This window comes from Mandrillus leucophaeus, unplaced genomic scaffold, assembly GCF_000951045.1.
Source record: "Mandrillus leucophaeus isolate KB7577 unplaced genomic scaffold, Mleu.le_1.0 Scaffold267, whole genome shotgun sequence".
In the NCBI taxonomy this organism is placed as follows: Eukaryota; Metazoa; Chordata; class Mammalia; order Primates; family Cercopithecidae; genus Mandrillus; species Mandrillus leucophaeus.
In genome coordinates this window covers 1,127,765-1,143,941 of record NW_012102776.1, presented here as the reverse complement: position 1 = coordinate 1,143,941, position 16,177 = coordinate 1,127,765, and the positions used below count along the sequence as shown (strand labels likewise).

The 16,177-nt window shown below is 38.7% G+C and overlaps 1 protein-coding gene across 1 annotated transcript in view; it reads right to left on the bottom strand.

The window, feature by feature from the left end:
• CEP126 (centrosomal protein 126kDa) overlaps positions 1 to 16,177 on the bottom strand; it is an 81,362-nt gene that overhangs the window by 27,057 nt on the left and 38,128 nt on the right. Inside the window, exons 5-6 of the mRNA XM_011984383.1 lie at positions 11,769 to 11,967; positions 6,243 to 8,376 (exon numbers count right to left, since the gene is read on the bottom strand). Coding sequence (XP_011839773.1) covers positions 6,243 to 8,376; positions 11,769 to 11,967 — 2,333 coding nt within the window. The remainder of the gene's footprint in view (positions 1 to 6,242; positions 8,377 to 11,768; positions 11,968 to 16,177) is intronic.

Below are 16,177 nucleotides of genomic sequence, written 5' to 3'. Positions count from 1 at the left end.
TCACTCTGTCACCCAGGCTGGAGTGCAACAGCACGATCTCGGCTCACTGCAACCTCCACTTCCCAGGTTCAGGTGATTCTCCCACCTTAGCCTCCGGAGTAGCTGGGACTAAAGGTGCGCGCCAGCACATCCGGCTAATTTTTGTATTTTTAGTAGAGACAGGGTTTCACTATGTTGGCCAGGCTGGTCTTGAACTCCTGACCTTGTGATTCACCCGCCTCGGCCTCCCAAAGTGTTGGGATTACAGGTGTGAGCCACCGTGCCCAGCTTAACGTGAAATTCTTCATGGTGTTCACGTCTGTAACAGAGGAAGGGGATGCAGTTGGGAAGAAGCATATAGGGCTTCGTAGGTAGTGAGATTTTTCTTTTCTTTCTTATTTTATGTTTTTTGGAGACTGAGTCTCGCTCTGTTGCCCAGGCTGGAGTGCGGTGGCATGTTCTTGACACACTGCAACCTCCGCCTTGGGATTGAAGCGATTCTCCTGCCTCAGCCTCCTGAGTAGCTGGGATTACAGGCGCCCACCACCAAGCACAGCTAATTTTTATATTTTTAGTAGAGACGGGGTTTCACCATGTTGGCCAGGCTGGTCTCAAACTCCTGGGCTCAAGTGATCCACCTGCTTTGGCAACCCAAAGTGGTGGGATTACAGGTGTGAGCCACGGCACCTGGCCACTATTGGTGATTTTCTATTTCTAAAAGTGAGCAATGGGTACAGGGTTCTCTTATTATTATTCTTAACTTGTTCTTATATGCCACATACATTCTTTTCTATGTCAGATATATTTCACAATTAAAACTTTAAAAAGCATGCCAGGCACCATGGCTCACAACTGTAACCCCAGCTACTTGGGAGGCTGAAGCAGGAGGAGCTCTTCAGCTCAGGAATTCAAGATCAGCTTGGGCAATGCAGTGAGTCCCCACCTTAAAAAAAAATAAAGGCAACCCCCCCCCCCAAACTGTAAACAGTAAACTGAATGCAAATAAATGTATGACTTTATAGCTATTTCTGCTAAACTGAACTTTACTGGTTTTGATTTGCCAGTTCAGTTAGCCAGGATGATTCTGAAGCTTGCTTCCAGCCTCGATTTCATCAGTAACTTCCTTTGATACTCTGCACTATCCACAAATTGTATAGATTAATGTACTATTTTTTTCATGTATATTACTGAAAAAATTGTTGTTATTAAGAGTTTAAAAAAAACAAAGTAAGGCTGGGCACGGTGGCTCACACCTATAATCCCAGTACTTGGGAGGCCTAGGGAGGCAGAGCACCTGAGCCTGAGCTCAGGAGTTTGAGACCAGCCTGGGCAACATGGTGAGACTTCATCTGTACCAAAAATACAAAAAATTAGCCAGGTGTGGCGGTGCGTGCCTGTGGTCTCAGCTACTGAGAGGGCTGAGGTGGGAGGATCGCTTGACCTTGGGAGGCAGAGGTTGCACCAAGATCGTGCCATTGCACTCCAGCCCGGGTGACAGTGAGATCCCTGTCTCAGAAAAAAATAAACAAAGTAGCTCAATATTTAAGAACATAGATTCATAATGCCTTAATTTTGAGTATGCCACTTACACTAACTATGCAATTTATACAGTCAGTTATCCTCTATGTGACCCAGTTTCCTCATCTATAAAATGGGTGTAAGAATATTACTCACCTCACAGATTTATTGGGAGGATTAACTTTGTTTCAATATTTAAAGTGCTTAGTGATTGGAACATAATAAATGTTACCTAATTTTTGCCTAGGATATTTCCTCATCTATAAAATGTGACACTTTAAAGGAAATTGTCACATTGGTCCTTTCTAGTAATCAAATTTTTGATTCTGTGAAGATATTCTTAATAATTATTGGAAAAGAAAAAAGTATTCTTTTTGAAATCAGATTTAAATAATGTGTCAACATCATTTGGCTTTCAAAAAAATGGAAGTAGAATCTATGTATAGAAAAGTGCACGAATTGAAAATAAACAGATTATATATCCAAACCCAGATTTCACAGCCACTCATGTCAAGAAACTGAATATTACTAGCACCAAAAATGCTCCCCTCATTACCTGTTTCTATATACTCCCCTGCCATAATTTTACCTGTTTTTGATATAAATGGAGCAGAATATGCATTTTTATTGTGCAATATGGTTCTTTTGCACAATATTAAGGTGTAAGGTATACCCACACTGCTGTTTTTCAGCAATAGCTCATTTATATTAGAGTATTTCATTAAATGAATAATGGAATTTAACTCTATTTATATATTATACTATTGAAGAGCATTTTGAGTTCTTTATATCTTCTGGATATAAGCCCTTTGTCAGTAATATGCATTACAAATATTCTCCCACTCTGTGGTTTGCCTTTTCAATCTGGTAATGGTTTTTTGGATGAAAATAGTCTCTCATTTTAAGAAAAATGAGCAGTGAAAGTATTTGATGAGGGAAGAGAAGTGTGGAAATTAGATGTTTGGGAAGGATGTTTGAAATAATTATTTCAAAGGAAGGACAGTGAATTTACGAGAGAAACAGTAGGAATACTCAGTAATGTTGCTCATCAGAAAATGTGGATCATAAATCTACAGTATAGCCAATATGCCTGGCACATTGGTATGAATTTTCTCTGCTACTTAGAAGGAGGCAGAGAAAAAGTAAATAATTTTTTCCCCTGGGTGGGGGAGGGTTGTTTGATTCCTGTGACAAAAAAGACCAAGAGGCAAAGAGCTTAGGATATTGGTAAAAGAACTATTGAAATGATGAACCTGGCCAGGCGCAGCGGCTCATGCCTATAATCCTAGCACTTTGGGAGACCGAGTGGGAAGATGGCTTGAGCCCAGGAGTTCAAGACCAGCCTGGGTATCATAGGCAGACCCTGTCTCTATATAAAAAAATTAGTTGGGCATGGGGGTGTGTACCTGTAGTGCCTGAAAGGTTGAGGTGGGAGCACTGCTTGAGCCCAGGAGTCCCAGGCTGCACTGAGCCATGATCATGCCACTGTGCCCCAGCCTGGGGAACAAAGTGAGACCCCCATCTCAAAAAAAGAAAAAAATAATAAAAAGAAAAAGAAATGGACCATTAAATTGAAGCTGGGTAAGGAATAGAAAATAAAGAGCTGATGAATTGGAAAGAAAGAGATGATGAATTGGAATGAGAAAGTAGAGAAAATACTGGACTGAAGAAGCCCAGTAGGGTAGAAGAATGGGAGGAGTAAGAGTAGGGAAAAGAGAGGAGAATGTGCTTAAGTAGAGGAGTGAGTGAGTTTGCTTACTATCTGGGTAACAGGATCCATACCCCAAACCTCAGCATCATGCAATATCCCCATATAACAAACATGCACATGTACCCTCTGTATCTAAAATAAAAGCTGAAATAAAAAAAGAGAAGTTATGAATGTTGACGAAGTCCAGAATATAGCAAAGGGAATGGGTACTTGAGGCAGAATTGTATAGAAAGTTATGAGAGATGAAAAAGGAGTGAGGAAGATCAGGATGTTTGCTCATCCATATAAAAGCTGAACTATCCAGTATGATGGCAAAGACTTTGTATGGAAATGAAGACTGTGAACCAAATATCGAAGCCATCGTTTAGGGGGGAAATAACTTGAGACATGAGGAAGTGGTATAGTTGAATGGCTTGGATCTAATTGGAAGAGGTTTTCCTAGAGAGTTATGCTAGAGTGTTCTGGAAATGCTAATTGAGAACAAGATGCTCTCTACAACTGTCAACTCTGGATGCATAAGGGTATAAAAATAAAATGAACTGGCAAATAAAAGTGTAGGAAAAGAAATCCCACAAATGCTCACTGTACTATAATCCAGTATTAACAAAGAGTTCACATGAAGCATTTTATATTTAAACAGTTTTGGGAAAAAAGCTTAAATGACTGAACATACAAAATATTCAGTATTGTTAATATTGTTATATTTTTGAAGTATAATCACTGTATTAATATGTATAGATATTTACAACAGTGTGAATATTTAAGAACATTTAAGAATGTTAAAATTCATTATATTTTCCAATGTCCCTTATATGAAGGTCCGAGAGAGAAGTACCTCCTTTGATTAAATGTCAGGAAAATATTGGTTTCTCCAGATAAAATGTATCCCATTCCTTTATCAGAGAATCAGATAATTTTAATATGCTACCCTTTTGTACATATATTGGGAAACTGTAAGTTTCCTAATATTTTTCTTAATTAGCAGAGTGCGATACATGATATTTGCTTAATAACTATATTTACTATATGGTTTTAGTACAAAAAGCACAGGACTTGGAACCACAGAGATCTGGATCAAAATACCAATTCTGCTATTTACTAGCTCTTGACCTTGGATAATTCTGCTTACTTCTTTGCAAAACAGTGTCCTAAAAATATTTATTTCTCAGTATTATTAGAAGGTTTAAATCAGATAATAAGTATAAAACACTTAGTACTGTGACTGGTACAAGGTAGAAACTCAAAAAGGGTAACCATCATTATTTATTTTAGAATATTTAATCTGTATGATACCTTCATTTTTTGAAGTGTTGTGAAAACTAAAGTTACATTTTGAAATGACGGGATTAAAAAAATCGTAATTTTAGTGACAGAAACAGTTTTTTAAAATCTAGATTTTTGTAGACAAGTAATGAAGATTATTAGATTATAGTGTCTGCATTTAGCTTCTCTTCCGCTAATGTGGCTTGTATCCATTCAATTCAAGTAGAGTCTGGGTGATTACTAAGTGCCAGACACTTGTTAGCATCTGGAGATACTGTGATGAATTACACAAATGTCCCTTGTCCTTAAAAACTCATGGTTTAATTGAAGATGACTTTGGATATTAAATTTTAAACTCTCATTATATATCAATATTTATTCATACCTTTGGAAAAACAAGAGTTGTTTTTCTGATTGCCTCCAGACTCCAGTCCTATTTCTCAATAGGCAACTGTTTCCTATTGGCAGGAAAATGTATTGCTTTCTAGTTTATTCCCTCATAGGAGGAAAGAAGTTTTATGAGAGTCAACTAGCTAGTAAGGGCAATGGCATTCTATAGAGATTAATTTTCAAAAATATTTCAAGGCAATGATATCATTTTTTTGCTCTCACAAAAACCAATAGAGCAGATAAAAGCGGAGCTACCACACTTTGGGAAAGGGAATGGGAGAATCAGGTATATCTAATTAATATTAGTTTATAGCAACTCAATTTAACAAATATTTTAAAGAAAAATGAATATAATTACATGTATTCACTTGTTTATAATAATTTAAACAATATTTTTCACTGTGCTTTCTTTGATGGGAAATTTGACTACAATAGTAATGACAGAATAATATGGGACAAGAATCAGATCCTATTCCTTGTCCTTCCTCTTAAACTAATAGGAAAAGTCATGGAAAAAAATGGAGGCTGGCAAAAGTTTCTAATTTCAGTTGAGCACAGGTTGGCTCATTCTCTTAAATAAAACTTCAGCTACTAATGTCACAATGTTTTTTTTTCTTTTTGAGATGGAGTCTGGCTCTGTCACCCAGGCTGGAGTGCAGTGGTGCACAGTCTCGGCTCACTGCAACCTCCGCCTCTTGGGCTCTAGGTTCAAACGATTCTCCTGCCTCCTCCCATGCAACTGGGATTATAGGCATGCGCCACCATGCCCAGCTAATTTTTGTATTTTTGTAGAGACAGGGTTTCGCCATGTTGGCCAGGCTGGTCTCAAACTTCCAATCTCAAGTAAATTCGCAAACCTTGGCCTCCCAAAGTGCTGGGATTACAGACATGAGCCACCGTGCCTGGCCAAAAATCACAATATTACAGGAGGTAAGTTACTACTTTTTTTTTTTTTTTTGGAGACAGAGTCTTGCTCTGTCATCAGGCTGGAGTGCAAGTGATGCGATCTCGGCTCACTGCAACCTCTGCCTCCCAGGTTCAAGCAATTCTCCTTCCTTTGCCTCCCAAGTAGCTGGGACTATAGGCATGTGCCACCATGCCGGACTAACTTTTGTATTAGTAGAGATGGGATTTTGCTATGTTGGCCAGGCTGGTCTTGAACTCCTGGCCTTAAGTGATCCACCCACCTGGGCCTCCCAAAGTGCTGGGATTACAGGTGTAAGCCACTGTGCTCGGCCTGGAGGTAAGTTATTTCTATACAGCTATTGTTTAATACTAATATTTACGTAGTATGTATGTCCATACATAAATAGGAACAATTTCACATGACTTTAACAAAGGTGTACATTGTATCTATAAAAAGCTATAAATTTATGCTTACCTGTAGCCCTCTTATTTTGATGCAGGACATTATGCCCTCTTTTCCACAAGGGAACCGATTCTTCTTCAGCAGTTCTTGGAGTCACAGATGGATAACTTTCTTCACAAACAGGACTTCTTTGGGTGCAATATAATGTCCCATCTTGCTGGGCAACTGCTTGAGTGCCATTTGAATGATTTATTTTTGCAAAAGTTTGGCAGTCTGAAGAACAATATGATGGCAGTGATGGTATCACAGTGACTAGATCAGAACAAGCATTTGACAGTGGAGAACTACTTTCCCGATTCCACTGATTCAAATTGTGTTCTGTTGGACGCACATGTTTTGAATTAAAACCGTTATGTGTAATAATGTTTTGAGGCTTTTCAGGAGTTACTGATTGACACTGAGACACCTGTATATTTTTACCACTTCTAATATTTGATGTAGATTGGGGAGGAGGACGAGGTATAATTAATTTTCCCTGAGCTTGTGTAAATATGTTGACTTTGCTTGCAGATTGTGGTTCAATGACAGTGCCTTTTCTGTTTGTACATATAAAGCCTGATTGGACTTTTGCAGATCCTGGTTTTCTAATTATTTTTGCTCCACCTCTTTGTGGCTTACCTTGCTTAGTTTTAGAATCATCATGTACAGGGATTTTACTTTCCTCTTTTTTTGAGGCTGGCCAGGCATGTTTAGCAAAATTATAACCTGAAGGTATAAAACAGTTCAAAGGCGTATGGTCTGCTCCAGTCGTAACATTTTCAGAGATAGAATCCTCCCTGGACTTCTTTCTAGCAGCAGAATTTACAGCACAAGCAGAAACACTAATTATGTTGCTTCCAGCACCACTTTGAATGCAGAATTTTTGAGAATGCTGTTGAGTTATTCCTGTTTTATTCTTCAGTGAATGACTGTCTTCAGCATTGTTTTCTATACTGCTAGTTTCATCAAACCACCTCAGTTTTTTAATAGTCTTTGGAATTTCTGCACCTTTTTCCCTTTCCTTTGTTAATTCAATACTATCTTTGATAGCTGCTGCTTTTTGATTTCCAAACTTAAAGCTCTGATTTATGATTAATGCCTTAAGATAACCATGTTCATATTTAGATTCTTTCTTTAAAATACTTTTAAGAAACCTCACACCATTTCTCTCATGGATGTTGTATTTCATTTTCTTGTGCTGGCCAACAAAGTCATAATTAGAAGTTACATTAGACAGGGATGATGTTTCAGCGAATTTTTGTTTTTCATCTTTTGAATCCGGATTGTGAGGTATATAGGCATCTTGAAAACTGTCTGAAAATAAAGGCAACTCTCCCTTATTGCAATTAAAATATTTTATCTTTTCTTCTTCACCATCTTTCAATTCATCTAACTTATCAGAACACTGCACTGCATCAATTTCTTTTATGTGTATACTGTTCTTTGCTGAAGGTCTAGCTGACTGTTTATTAGATGGCAAAACTAAAGGCGTTGCCACTGGTACACATGAAGTAGGAATTGAAGTAGTTCCATTTTCTTGATTTAATTCAGAATATTTATCTTGGTCTGGAAATGTAGCCACTTCCTGGGTTGGAGAATCTGAAGTGCTTTGGGATTTGCTAAATTTAAATGTTGGGCTCTCAGTGACTAAGGGCCTCTCTCTTTTGAATGCTCCAGAAGTGGAGTCAGTTATCCTTATAGTGCTAGTTTCAGAGGTCTTTTCACATTTTTTATCTAGTACAAATATAGGTGGGCTAGGTACAAAGGGTACTGAATTATTAGCAGTATTTTTGGCTCTTTCCACTGTTCCATTCAAAGAAGACGGATTTTGTTCTTTACTATTAAAATATTCCCATGAAGGTAGAACATTAGATTTACTTAAAATATCTGAGAAAGGTGTGACATCCTGAGTATTTGAAGCATCTACATTTGTAAGCCAATTATTTATATGTTGAGTTTTAGAGAATGCCAGTTTATCTTCATCAAAGCAGTTGAGTTTAGTTGATTGCATATTTGCTGGTTTGAGGGAAATGGTATTCCACTGGATGGATGTGGAATGCTCCTTATTAAGTGTTAAATATATTTCTTCATGCTCTGTAGGCTCAAGACTGTCTATACTTGAGAGGGTTTCAGAATTGGTTATTTGATTAACTTCATCACAAAATTTCTGGAAAAAAAAGAACACTGTTGTATAGCTTATAAACTTTTAAATGCCAAGATTAATGATTCAACATACCATTGTTACTGAGCCTAAATCTCCTTGCATGTAGAGTAATATGACTATAAATATCGTGGGTATATAAATAATTCTTATCGCTGCAGCAATCCTCAAGGTAAAAAATAGGGAGGTAACAAAGACTTATAATATAGTATGCTTGCTTTGATTTCAACTCCTAAAGTAATACCTGCTTATTCTAGCCACAGTTATAACTTAGAAAATATTTTTGTTACTGCTATTCCATTTAAAGTATGAAGTTTCTTGAAGGCTTAGTAACAGCAAGTGAGATTCTGAAAAATAATTATTTACAAATTGCATTTTTTCCTAAAACATTCACTGGATTTGAATGAGGCTCCTAAAAGCTCTGCTATCCTAATGTGAGCCTCCTGTTAGTAGGGGCTACATCTTTTTACAAAACTTAATTTTGTGGATTGTAGTAAGGCTTTTAACTCTGGCTACATGTTAAAATCACATAAAGAACTGTGTAAAATATCTATACCTGGGTCCTGCTGATTTAACACTTGGATGGGGTCCATATATTGGTATAATTTAAATTCCCCAGGTAATTTTCATATGGGTTTAGACTCAAAAACTATTGACTTTAATGACTCCTTTTGGAGGTTTAGCATAGCAGTAATTTCCATAAATTCCATAGACATTTTCATCACTATTTCACTGAAATTTACATGAAATTTATCAGTCTTTAATAAAATTTCAAAATTACTTCAATGTATGGTAAATGTTTAAAAATATTTCTATTTTCTCACACATATCTAGAATGCTTTAATCTATATCACATACACAGAAATAAATTTTAAGAAGACATTAAATTGTATATCTAGTCAAAATGCTGAATGGAGAGAAAATTGATATCCCTTAAGATTTATTGTACATTTTAGATTTATCTAAAATATGAAAATTTTAAAAATTTACATACTATGGTATCAGACGAAATTACATTCTTTTTTTAGCCCAGTAAGTAAACTAAGAACTAAAGTAAACAAATTACAGAATACAAATATTTTAATTTACATAGTTAGTTCTTATTGATTTAGTATTATGGAGTAAGTTTTAAAAATTATTCATGAGAGTTTTATAGTTTTAGCATTTAGTCCCTATTTATCACATCCTTTGGCACACTTCTTAAAGTGATAGTCACTCAGCCAAACAGGGAATAAAACAAAGCACAGCTACTTCAATGCCTGTTCTTGGAACTAAGTTGTTTTAACTGATAATGATGATGAAATCAGGCCTGGAAGGCATCCTTTGAGGTTACATCTAGAGAGACACAGAAATTTGCATTAGAAGATCCTTCTAGATATAAGTATGACATCCATGGCTCTAAGATTTCCGTTTGCATAGGTCTGTAATTGCTTCATCTCCCAAATCACCTCAAAAGAAGTTTGGCAATTTCTGATTTCATAAACAATACTCTTTTTTTTTTCAGATTTTTTTCCACCATTAAATAATGAAACATGATCAACTTCAAGTTTTGCTTATAAGTTACATGAGCGGTCCATCTTATCTTTATTGCCCTGCATGTAACATATCTTTTTTCCCTCTGGCTTTAATCTGATTTTTACGTGCCTTTCTGTGGTGTGTGTGTGTGCATACACTTATCCTTCTTGGAGTTTGTTGAGCTTCTTGAGTCTGTGGATTTACAATTTTCATCAAATTTGAAACATTTCCAGTGATGGTTTCTTTAAACATTTCCATTCCCACTTTGTGAAATTTTATTTAAATTTTAATTTTAATTAAATGTGTTGATGGCTTTATATGGACTCACAGATCACTAACAATCTGTTCATTTTTTTTCCAGCCTTTTTCTCCTAAAGCTTCAGCTTGGATAATTTCTATTGCTATGTTTTCAAGTCCACTAATCTTTTGTTCTGTAATTACTGCAATGTTAAGCCCATCCAGTCAATTTTTCATTTCTGACAGTATGTTTTTCATATCTAGAAGGTCTGTTTATTTCTTTTTTAAACTGTTTTTCTTATGTACATTTTTACTTTAATTCCTTGAAAATATTTATAAAAATACGTTAAAATTCCTTGTTGGTTAATTCCATCATCTCTGTTATTTCTGTCTGATTATACTGACTACTCTTCTCCTGGTTATGGGTCATATTTTCCTGATTCTTCATATGTCTAGTAAGTTTTGATTGAACACTGACATTGTGAGCATCATGTTATTGAATATTTAGATTTCATAGTCTTCTTTAAGAAAGTGTTGGCCAGGCATGGTGGTTCACACCTGTAATCCCAGCACTTTGGGAGGCCGAGGCGGTCGGATCATGGGGTCCAGAGATTGAGACCATCCTGGCCAACGTGGTGAAACCCTGTCTCTACTAAAAGTACAAAAATTAGCTGGGCGTGGTGGCAGGCACCTGTAGTCCCAGCTACTCGGGAGGCTGAGGCAGGAGAATTGCTTGAACCCAGGAGGCGGAGGCTGCAGTAAGCTGAGATTGCACCACTGCACTCCAGCCTGGTGACAGAGTGAGACTCCATCTCAAAAAAAAAAAAAAGAAAAAAAAAAGAAAAAAAAAAAGAAAAGAAAAACAGAAAAAAGTGTTAAGTTTTTTTGTTTAATAGGTAGCTTGGGTTACTAGTGGATCTTTTTAAGGCTTATTCAGGCAATATACCGACATAGAAAGCCTAGGTGATCATAAGGCTTACGTCATTTGTTTCCCCTTTTCAAGATCACATCCTGCACTGCCTCTGGCTCATGTCTAAAAGCAGTTGTTTTATATATTTTATTCATAATCATAGTTGTTTATGGTAGGAAGGCACATACGATAGCTGCCAGGAATCTTCTGTTTTGCCTTCTTAGCCTTGCCACTGTTGATTAATTGTTGGATGAATCAGGTCAATGTTATGAATTTAATCTTGATATTGGTTTATTAAAAATCTCATAATTGTGTATAATTATTAATGAAAAATAAAGTACATGGATGGACATGTAGGAAAATCAGCCGATATCTGTATTCAGTTGTGGAAAAAATAACAAAGTATATGCCCTTCTAGGGATAGATTACAAACATCATTTCTAGTGAATCCTGCCATATTTCCATTAAGAAACTAATACCTACATCTTTATACTTTTCTGGTTGCTTTTTATAATGCAATCTCTAACAATAATACATTACATTGTACTTTCAAAGGTAAGGAAAAAACTAAAAAATTATTTCTATAGTTTCTATGATGAATTTGTGCTGATTCCTCCACACTCTTTCAAGGCCACTCTTAGCTAGTAAGATATTTCTTTAGTGGAGAACATTGCAAAAGTGGAGCAAAATTAGTACAAGGAATTAAAATATTAACAACATTTTTATAGTTTCATACTTGCAAATTGCTTAGATGCTGATCTTCTAGGCGTTTCTGAGTTTCCTCCAGTTTAAGCTGGAACACATTTTTGCTAGTAGCCAAGGTGGCCCTCATGTTTTCATTCATTTCTTTATCACAATTGATTCTGGATAAGAGTTGTTTCTGATGTTTGTGATCATTTTTTGATAATGCTGAAGGCAAGGCAGAATCTATAGCTCTGTGAACCAGACACAGAAAGCGCTTAGTACATTTAAATAAAGTTAACTTCTTTCTATATGTATATACATGACACATTTGTGTAATATGTGTGTGTTTGTCCAGGTAACCACATATAAGGATATTGGAGAAATATATAGACATGTTAGAATGAGAATTTAAGGCAATCAATAGTAGAATAAAAATAGTTGTGAGACTAAAGTGCCAGTAAAGAACTCCACCTTCATATAGGAATGCCCAGTAATTAATGGCTTTGATTATTATAACCTATCCCTCTATCATCTGGGATAAGGGTAGAAGTAATTCCTGTGTAGAGTTAGTCCTCAGGTCTTTAAGAGCATTCCTATATGGATAATAATATACTGCATTACCCTTCTTTCTGAGTTGATGTCATGGCTGGTAGGTTAGGAAAAAACTGTAACCCTAATAGTGTTGGCTGAAGATTCAAGCAGATAGAAAATATAAAAATTGCTTGTCGGGGTCGGCAGGAATTTCCTCCCTATTTAACTAGCTTTGGGAACTTGGATCTTCCTCAATGGAGGCCAAGTACTCACTTATTTTCAGTTATTTCAGGAATATAAATAGGAATATAAGCATGGTTTTTATGCCACAGAAGTGTACCCTTAATATAGAGTCTCTCTTTACTATGCTAAGGGGTCATTCAAACATTTTCAGTGCATGACATCATTTTCTATTAGAATTTTGTATCTTCTGCAAAGCTATAGCATGTTACATTTCAGTACATATACAAAGTGAAAGCAAAGAACTAAAGATTTTTGGGGGAGGATAGGATGGGGATGAGACTACCATATAGCTGAATGCTGCTGCACTGGGGCTGGCAGTATGAATCCCAAGAGCATTTATTCCTAATTCAATTAAATTATTAAATTATTCCCACTTTAATGAGAATAAAAATGTTTTGGAAGGTGACGATGGTCACATGTGATATATACCGATTACCTATCTCCAATATCCATATATATCTTTATTTGGACAGACTGGAGTAGTCAAGGTCAAAGATGACTAGATTCTTAACTATCCCTTTGTGATCACACATTTAATCAGGGAGAGCAAGAAGGTATTTAATACAAGTTCCTGAACATTGAGAGTATGTTTCTGTCTCTTCCTTTTACACTTTCCTACTCTTACATAATCCTTCCCCTTCAGTCGCCCTTCCCAAACAAAATATTGCTATATCTACAAAATATCTAATAAACTCAATTTATTTACCTTTAAAGTTGTCGTCTGTCAACTTTTTCTTCTCTATTCCTTTCTTCTCTACTTCACTTTCTTCTCTTCTCTTCTCTACTTTCTTCCCCCAGTGAGGAGGATTGAAGGGGTGGATAGGAATAAAAGGAGATGGGGAGGTAGAAACAGAAGGAGAGTGAAGAATAGGGGGAAAGGAAGAGGAAATCATAAAGGAAGAAGAAACAGGAGAAATTGGAGAGGGAAAAGCTAAATAAGTTGGAGGCAAACCTGGAGAGGAAGATGAATGCAAAGGAGAGGAAAAAAGAGGGATAGATGAAGGAGGTAAGGATGGAGAAGTAGAAGAGGAAGTCGAAGAAGAGGAAAGAACAGATGAGGAGGAAGAAAACGGTATACAGGCTGAAGAAAAGGATGTGGAAGTAGAAGGAGATGAAGGCAAAGAAGAAGATGGAGAATGACAGGGAGATGCAAGGGAGAGAACTGAGGCTGGTAGATGATCTGCAAAGGCCTTGGGCTGATTTGACAATGCTGTGGCTTGTGGAACAGATCGCTGGACTGACTGAAAAGAATCCAAGCTAGCAGGATGTGCAGGCAACGGAGTGACATAAGAAAGAGTGGGGACTGGTGGATGAGGGGAGTGACTGGATAAACAGGAAGGCTTCAAAACAGGGAGAGGTTCCAAAGGGGTTGGGGAAACAACCAGTCGAGCTGGAAGGGAACGACGAACAAGGGCAGGCATTAGAGTGGCTGCGGTAGAACGCTGTGCTGGAAGGAAATGTTTGGGTCTGAAAGTTTTGTAAAATAACTTGTTCTGTGAGTCAGGGTCAGGAATGATTGGAAACCTTTGGGGCGGGTGGGGTAGATGGCCAGGTAGGCAAGAAGGAATTGGTGCTGGTAGATGAGGGAAACTGCTAGAAATGCTGGAAGTAGCCGGGGTTGGAGGACGAGGACGATATTTAATTGGGTAAGACAGTAATGGGACTGGTGCAAAGGTCTTTGGAAGAGTAGAGGGTACAGATGGATGGATAGGCAGTATATGGGGCTGGTGGGTAGGAGAAACAGTTGGGTAGCTAGGAAGAATTTGGAAGTGGTGGGACCGCAATGGGACCCGCGGAGGAGACAGTTGATCAGGTAAGTAGGGGTCAGGTGTGGAGACAGCTGGACAGGCAGGAATGGATCTGCACAGGTGGAAAAGCATTTGGACAGGCAAGTAGAGAGATAGCCTTATTAAGATTTTTTTTTTTTTTTGGTTTATTGGGCTGCCTCTAGGCTTTTGATTCATGTTTTTTTTTTTTTTTTGAATGGAGTTTTGCTTTTGTTGCCCAGGCTGGAGTGCAATGGCGCAATCTCAGCTCACCACAACCCCCATCAGTAGCTGGGACTATGGGTGCTGCCACCATGCCTCGCTAATTTTTTTTTTTTTTTTTTTGTCCATAGGGACTGAGTATTACTATGTTGCCCAGGCTGGTCTTGAACTCCTGGGTTCCAGTGATCCTCCCATCTTGGCCTCCCAGTGTTGGGATTACAGGCAGGAGCCCCATGCCTAGCCTGGTGATGTTTTCTTAAACTGGCTAAATTCATGAGTATTTATTATACTTTATAATTTACATATTATGTTTATTATTTTCCAGATATCGAATTTTTTTTTATATATATATTTTTTGAGACAGGGTCTGGCTGTGTTGTGCAAGCTGGGGTGCAGTGGCACCATTGTAGCTCGCTGCAGCATCCAAGTCCTGGGCTCAAGTGATCCTCCCACCTCAGCCTCCCAAAGTACTGGGATTACAGGCGTGTGCCACCGCGCCCCACCCAGAACTATTGTATTGTAAAAGACAATGAAAAGCATACAAAACAAAAATGATCAGTGAGAAGTTAAATGCCTGGGCAAAAAGGGGTTAGGTCTGCAGCGCTACACCAGATGTAACTTACAGCTGCAACTAGCCGAAACAGCATTACATTTGTTAACTCAATACTTGGTGGCCAGAAATTCATGTCAGGATAATTCATTTGAGCACAGACTAAAGGGTTTGGACTTGTACTTATAGTCCAAGTTTCTCAAACTTACTGGGTTTTATGAATCATCTGACACTTTAGTTAATAATACAGATGTCCAGGCGGCTCCCTTATAGATCCGGATTATGTGCGCCTAGGAAGCGGCCAGGCAGTCGGGATTTCATGGGTTCGGTGCTACCCAGCCCAACGTGACAATGAGAGATCGCTCTGCCTGCCAGGTGAAGGACCTGACGCTGGCGGGCGGCGGGAACTACCAGGTCAGTCCCAGGACAGCCGGCTCCGGCAAGCTCCCCCACGGCATGGCAAGAGCCCAGTGGAAGTTAGCACAGTAAACCCAATCAACAAGCCGCAGTCACCCTTCTTCCCCAGAAATGGCCTCTTCAGCTTTTGCGGGGGAGACTCTGAAAGTCCCCAAAGGACAGAAGTCTAGGAGGAAATGATTGCCGCACAAAGGGATACAGTCTTGGCTACTAAAAACCCCGCGTAGCCGCCTAGGGACCCGCCCCCCCGCGCAGTGCTTCTACCCCCTCCCTATGCAAACGCGAAGAAAAGAAACGCGAGATCCCAGTGCAGAGGCGTGGTCCCACCCTGGCCAATGGAAAATGAGGGCGTGACTTTAAGCCTTTCTTTCATTGGCCCAGGGTCCCAGACCGTCCAGGTCTTGGTGCGCCGCGGCGGAAATCGCGCGGGTACTGAAACGCACTATCAGCTTCGGGTCCTGGTGCTGCGGCTGCCGCCATCATGGTGCGGAAGCTTAAGTTCCACGAGCAGAAACTGCTGAAGCAGGTGGACTTCCTGAACTGGGAGGTCACCGACCACAACCTGCACGAGCTGCGCGTACTGCGGCGTTACCGGCTGCAGCGGCGTGAGGACTACACGCGCTACAACCAGCTGAGCCGTGCGGTCCGTGAACTGGCGCGGCGCCTGCGCGACCTGCCCGAACGCGACCAGTTCCGCGTGCGCGCTTCGGCCGCGCTGCTGGACAAGCTGTA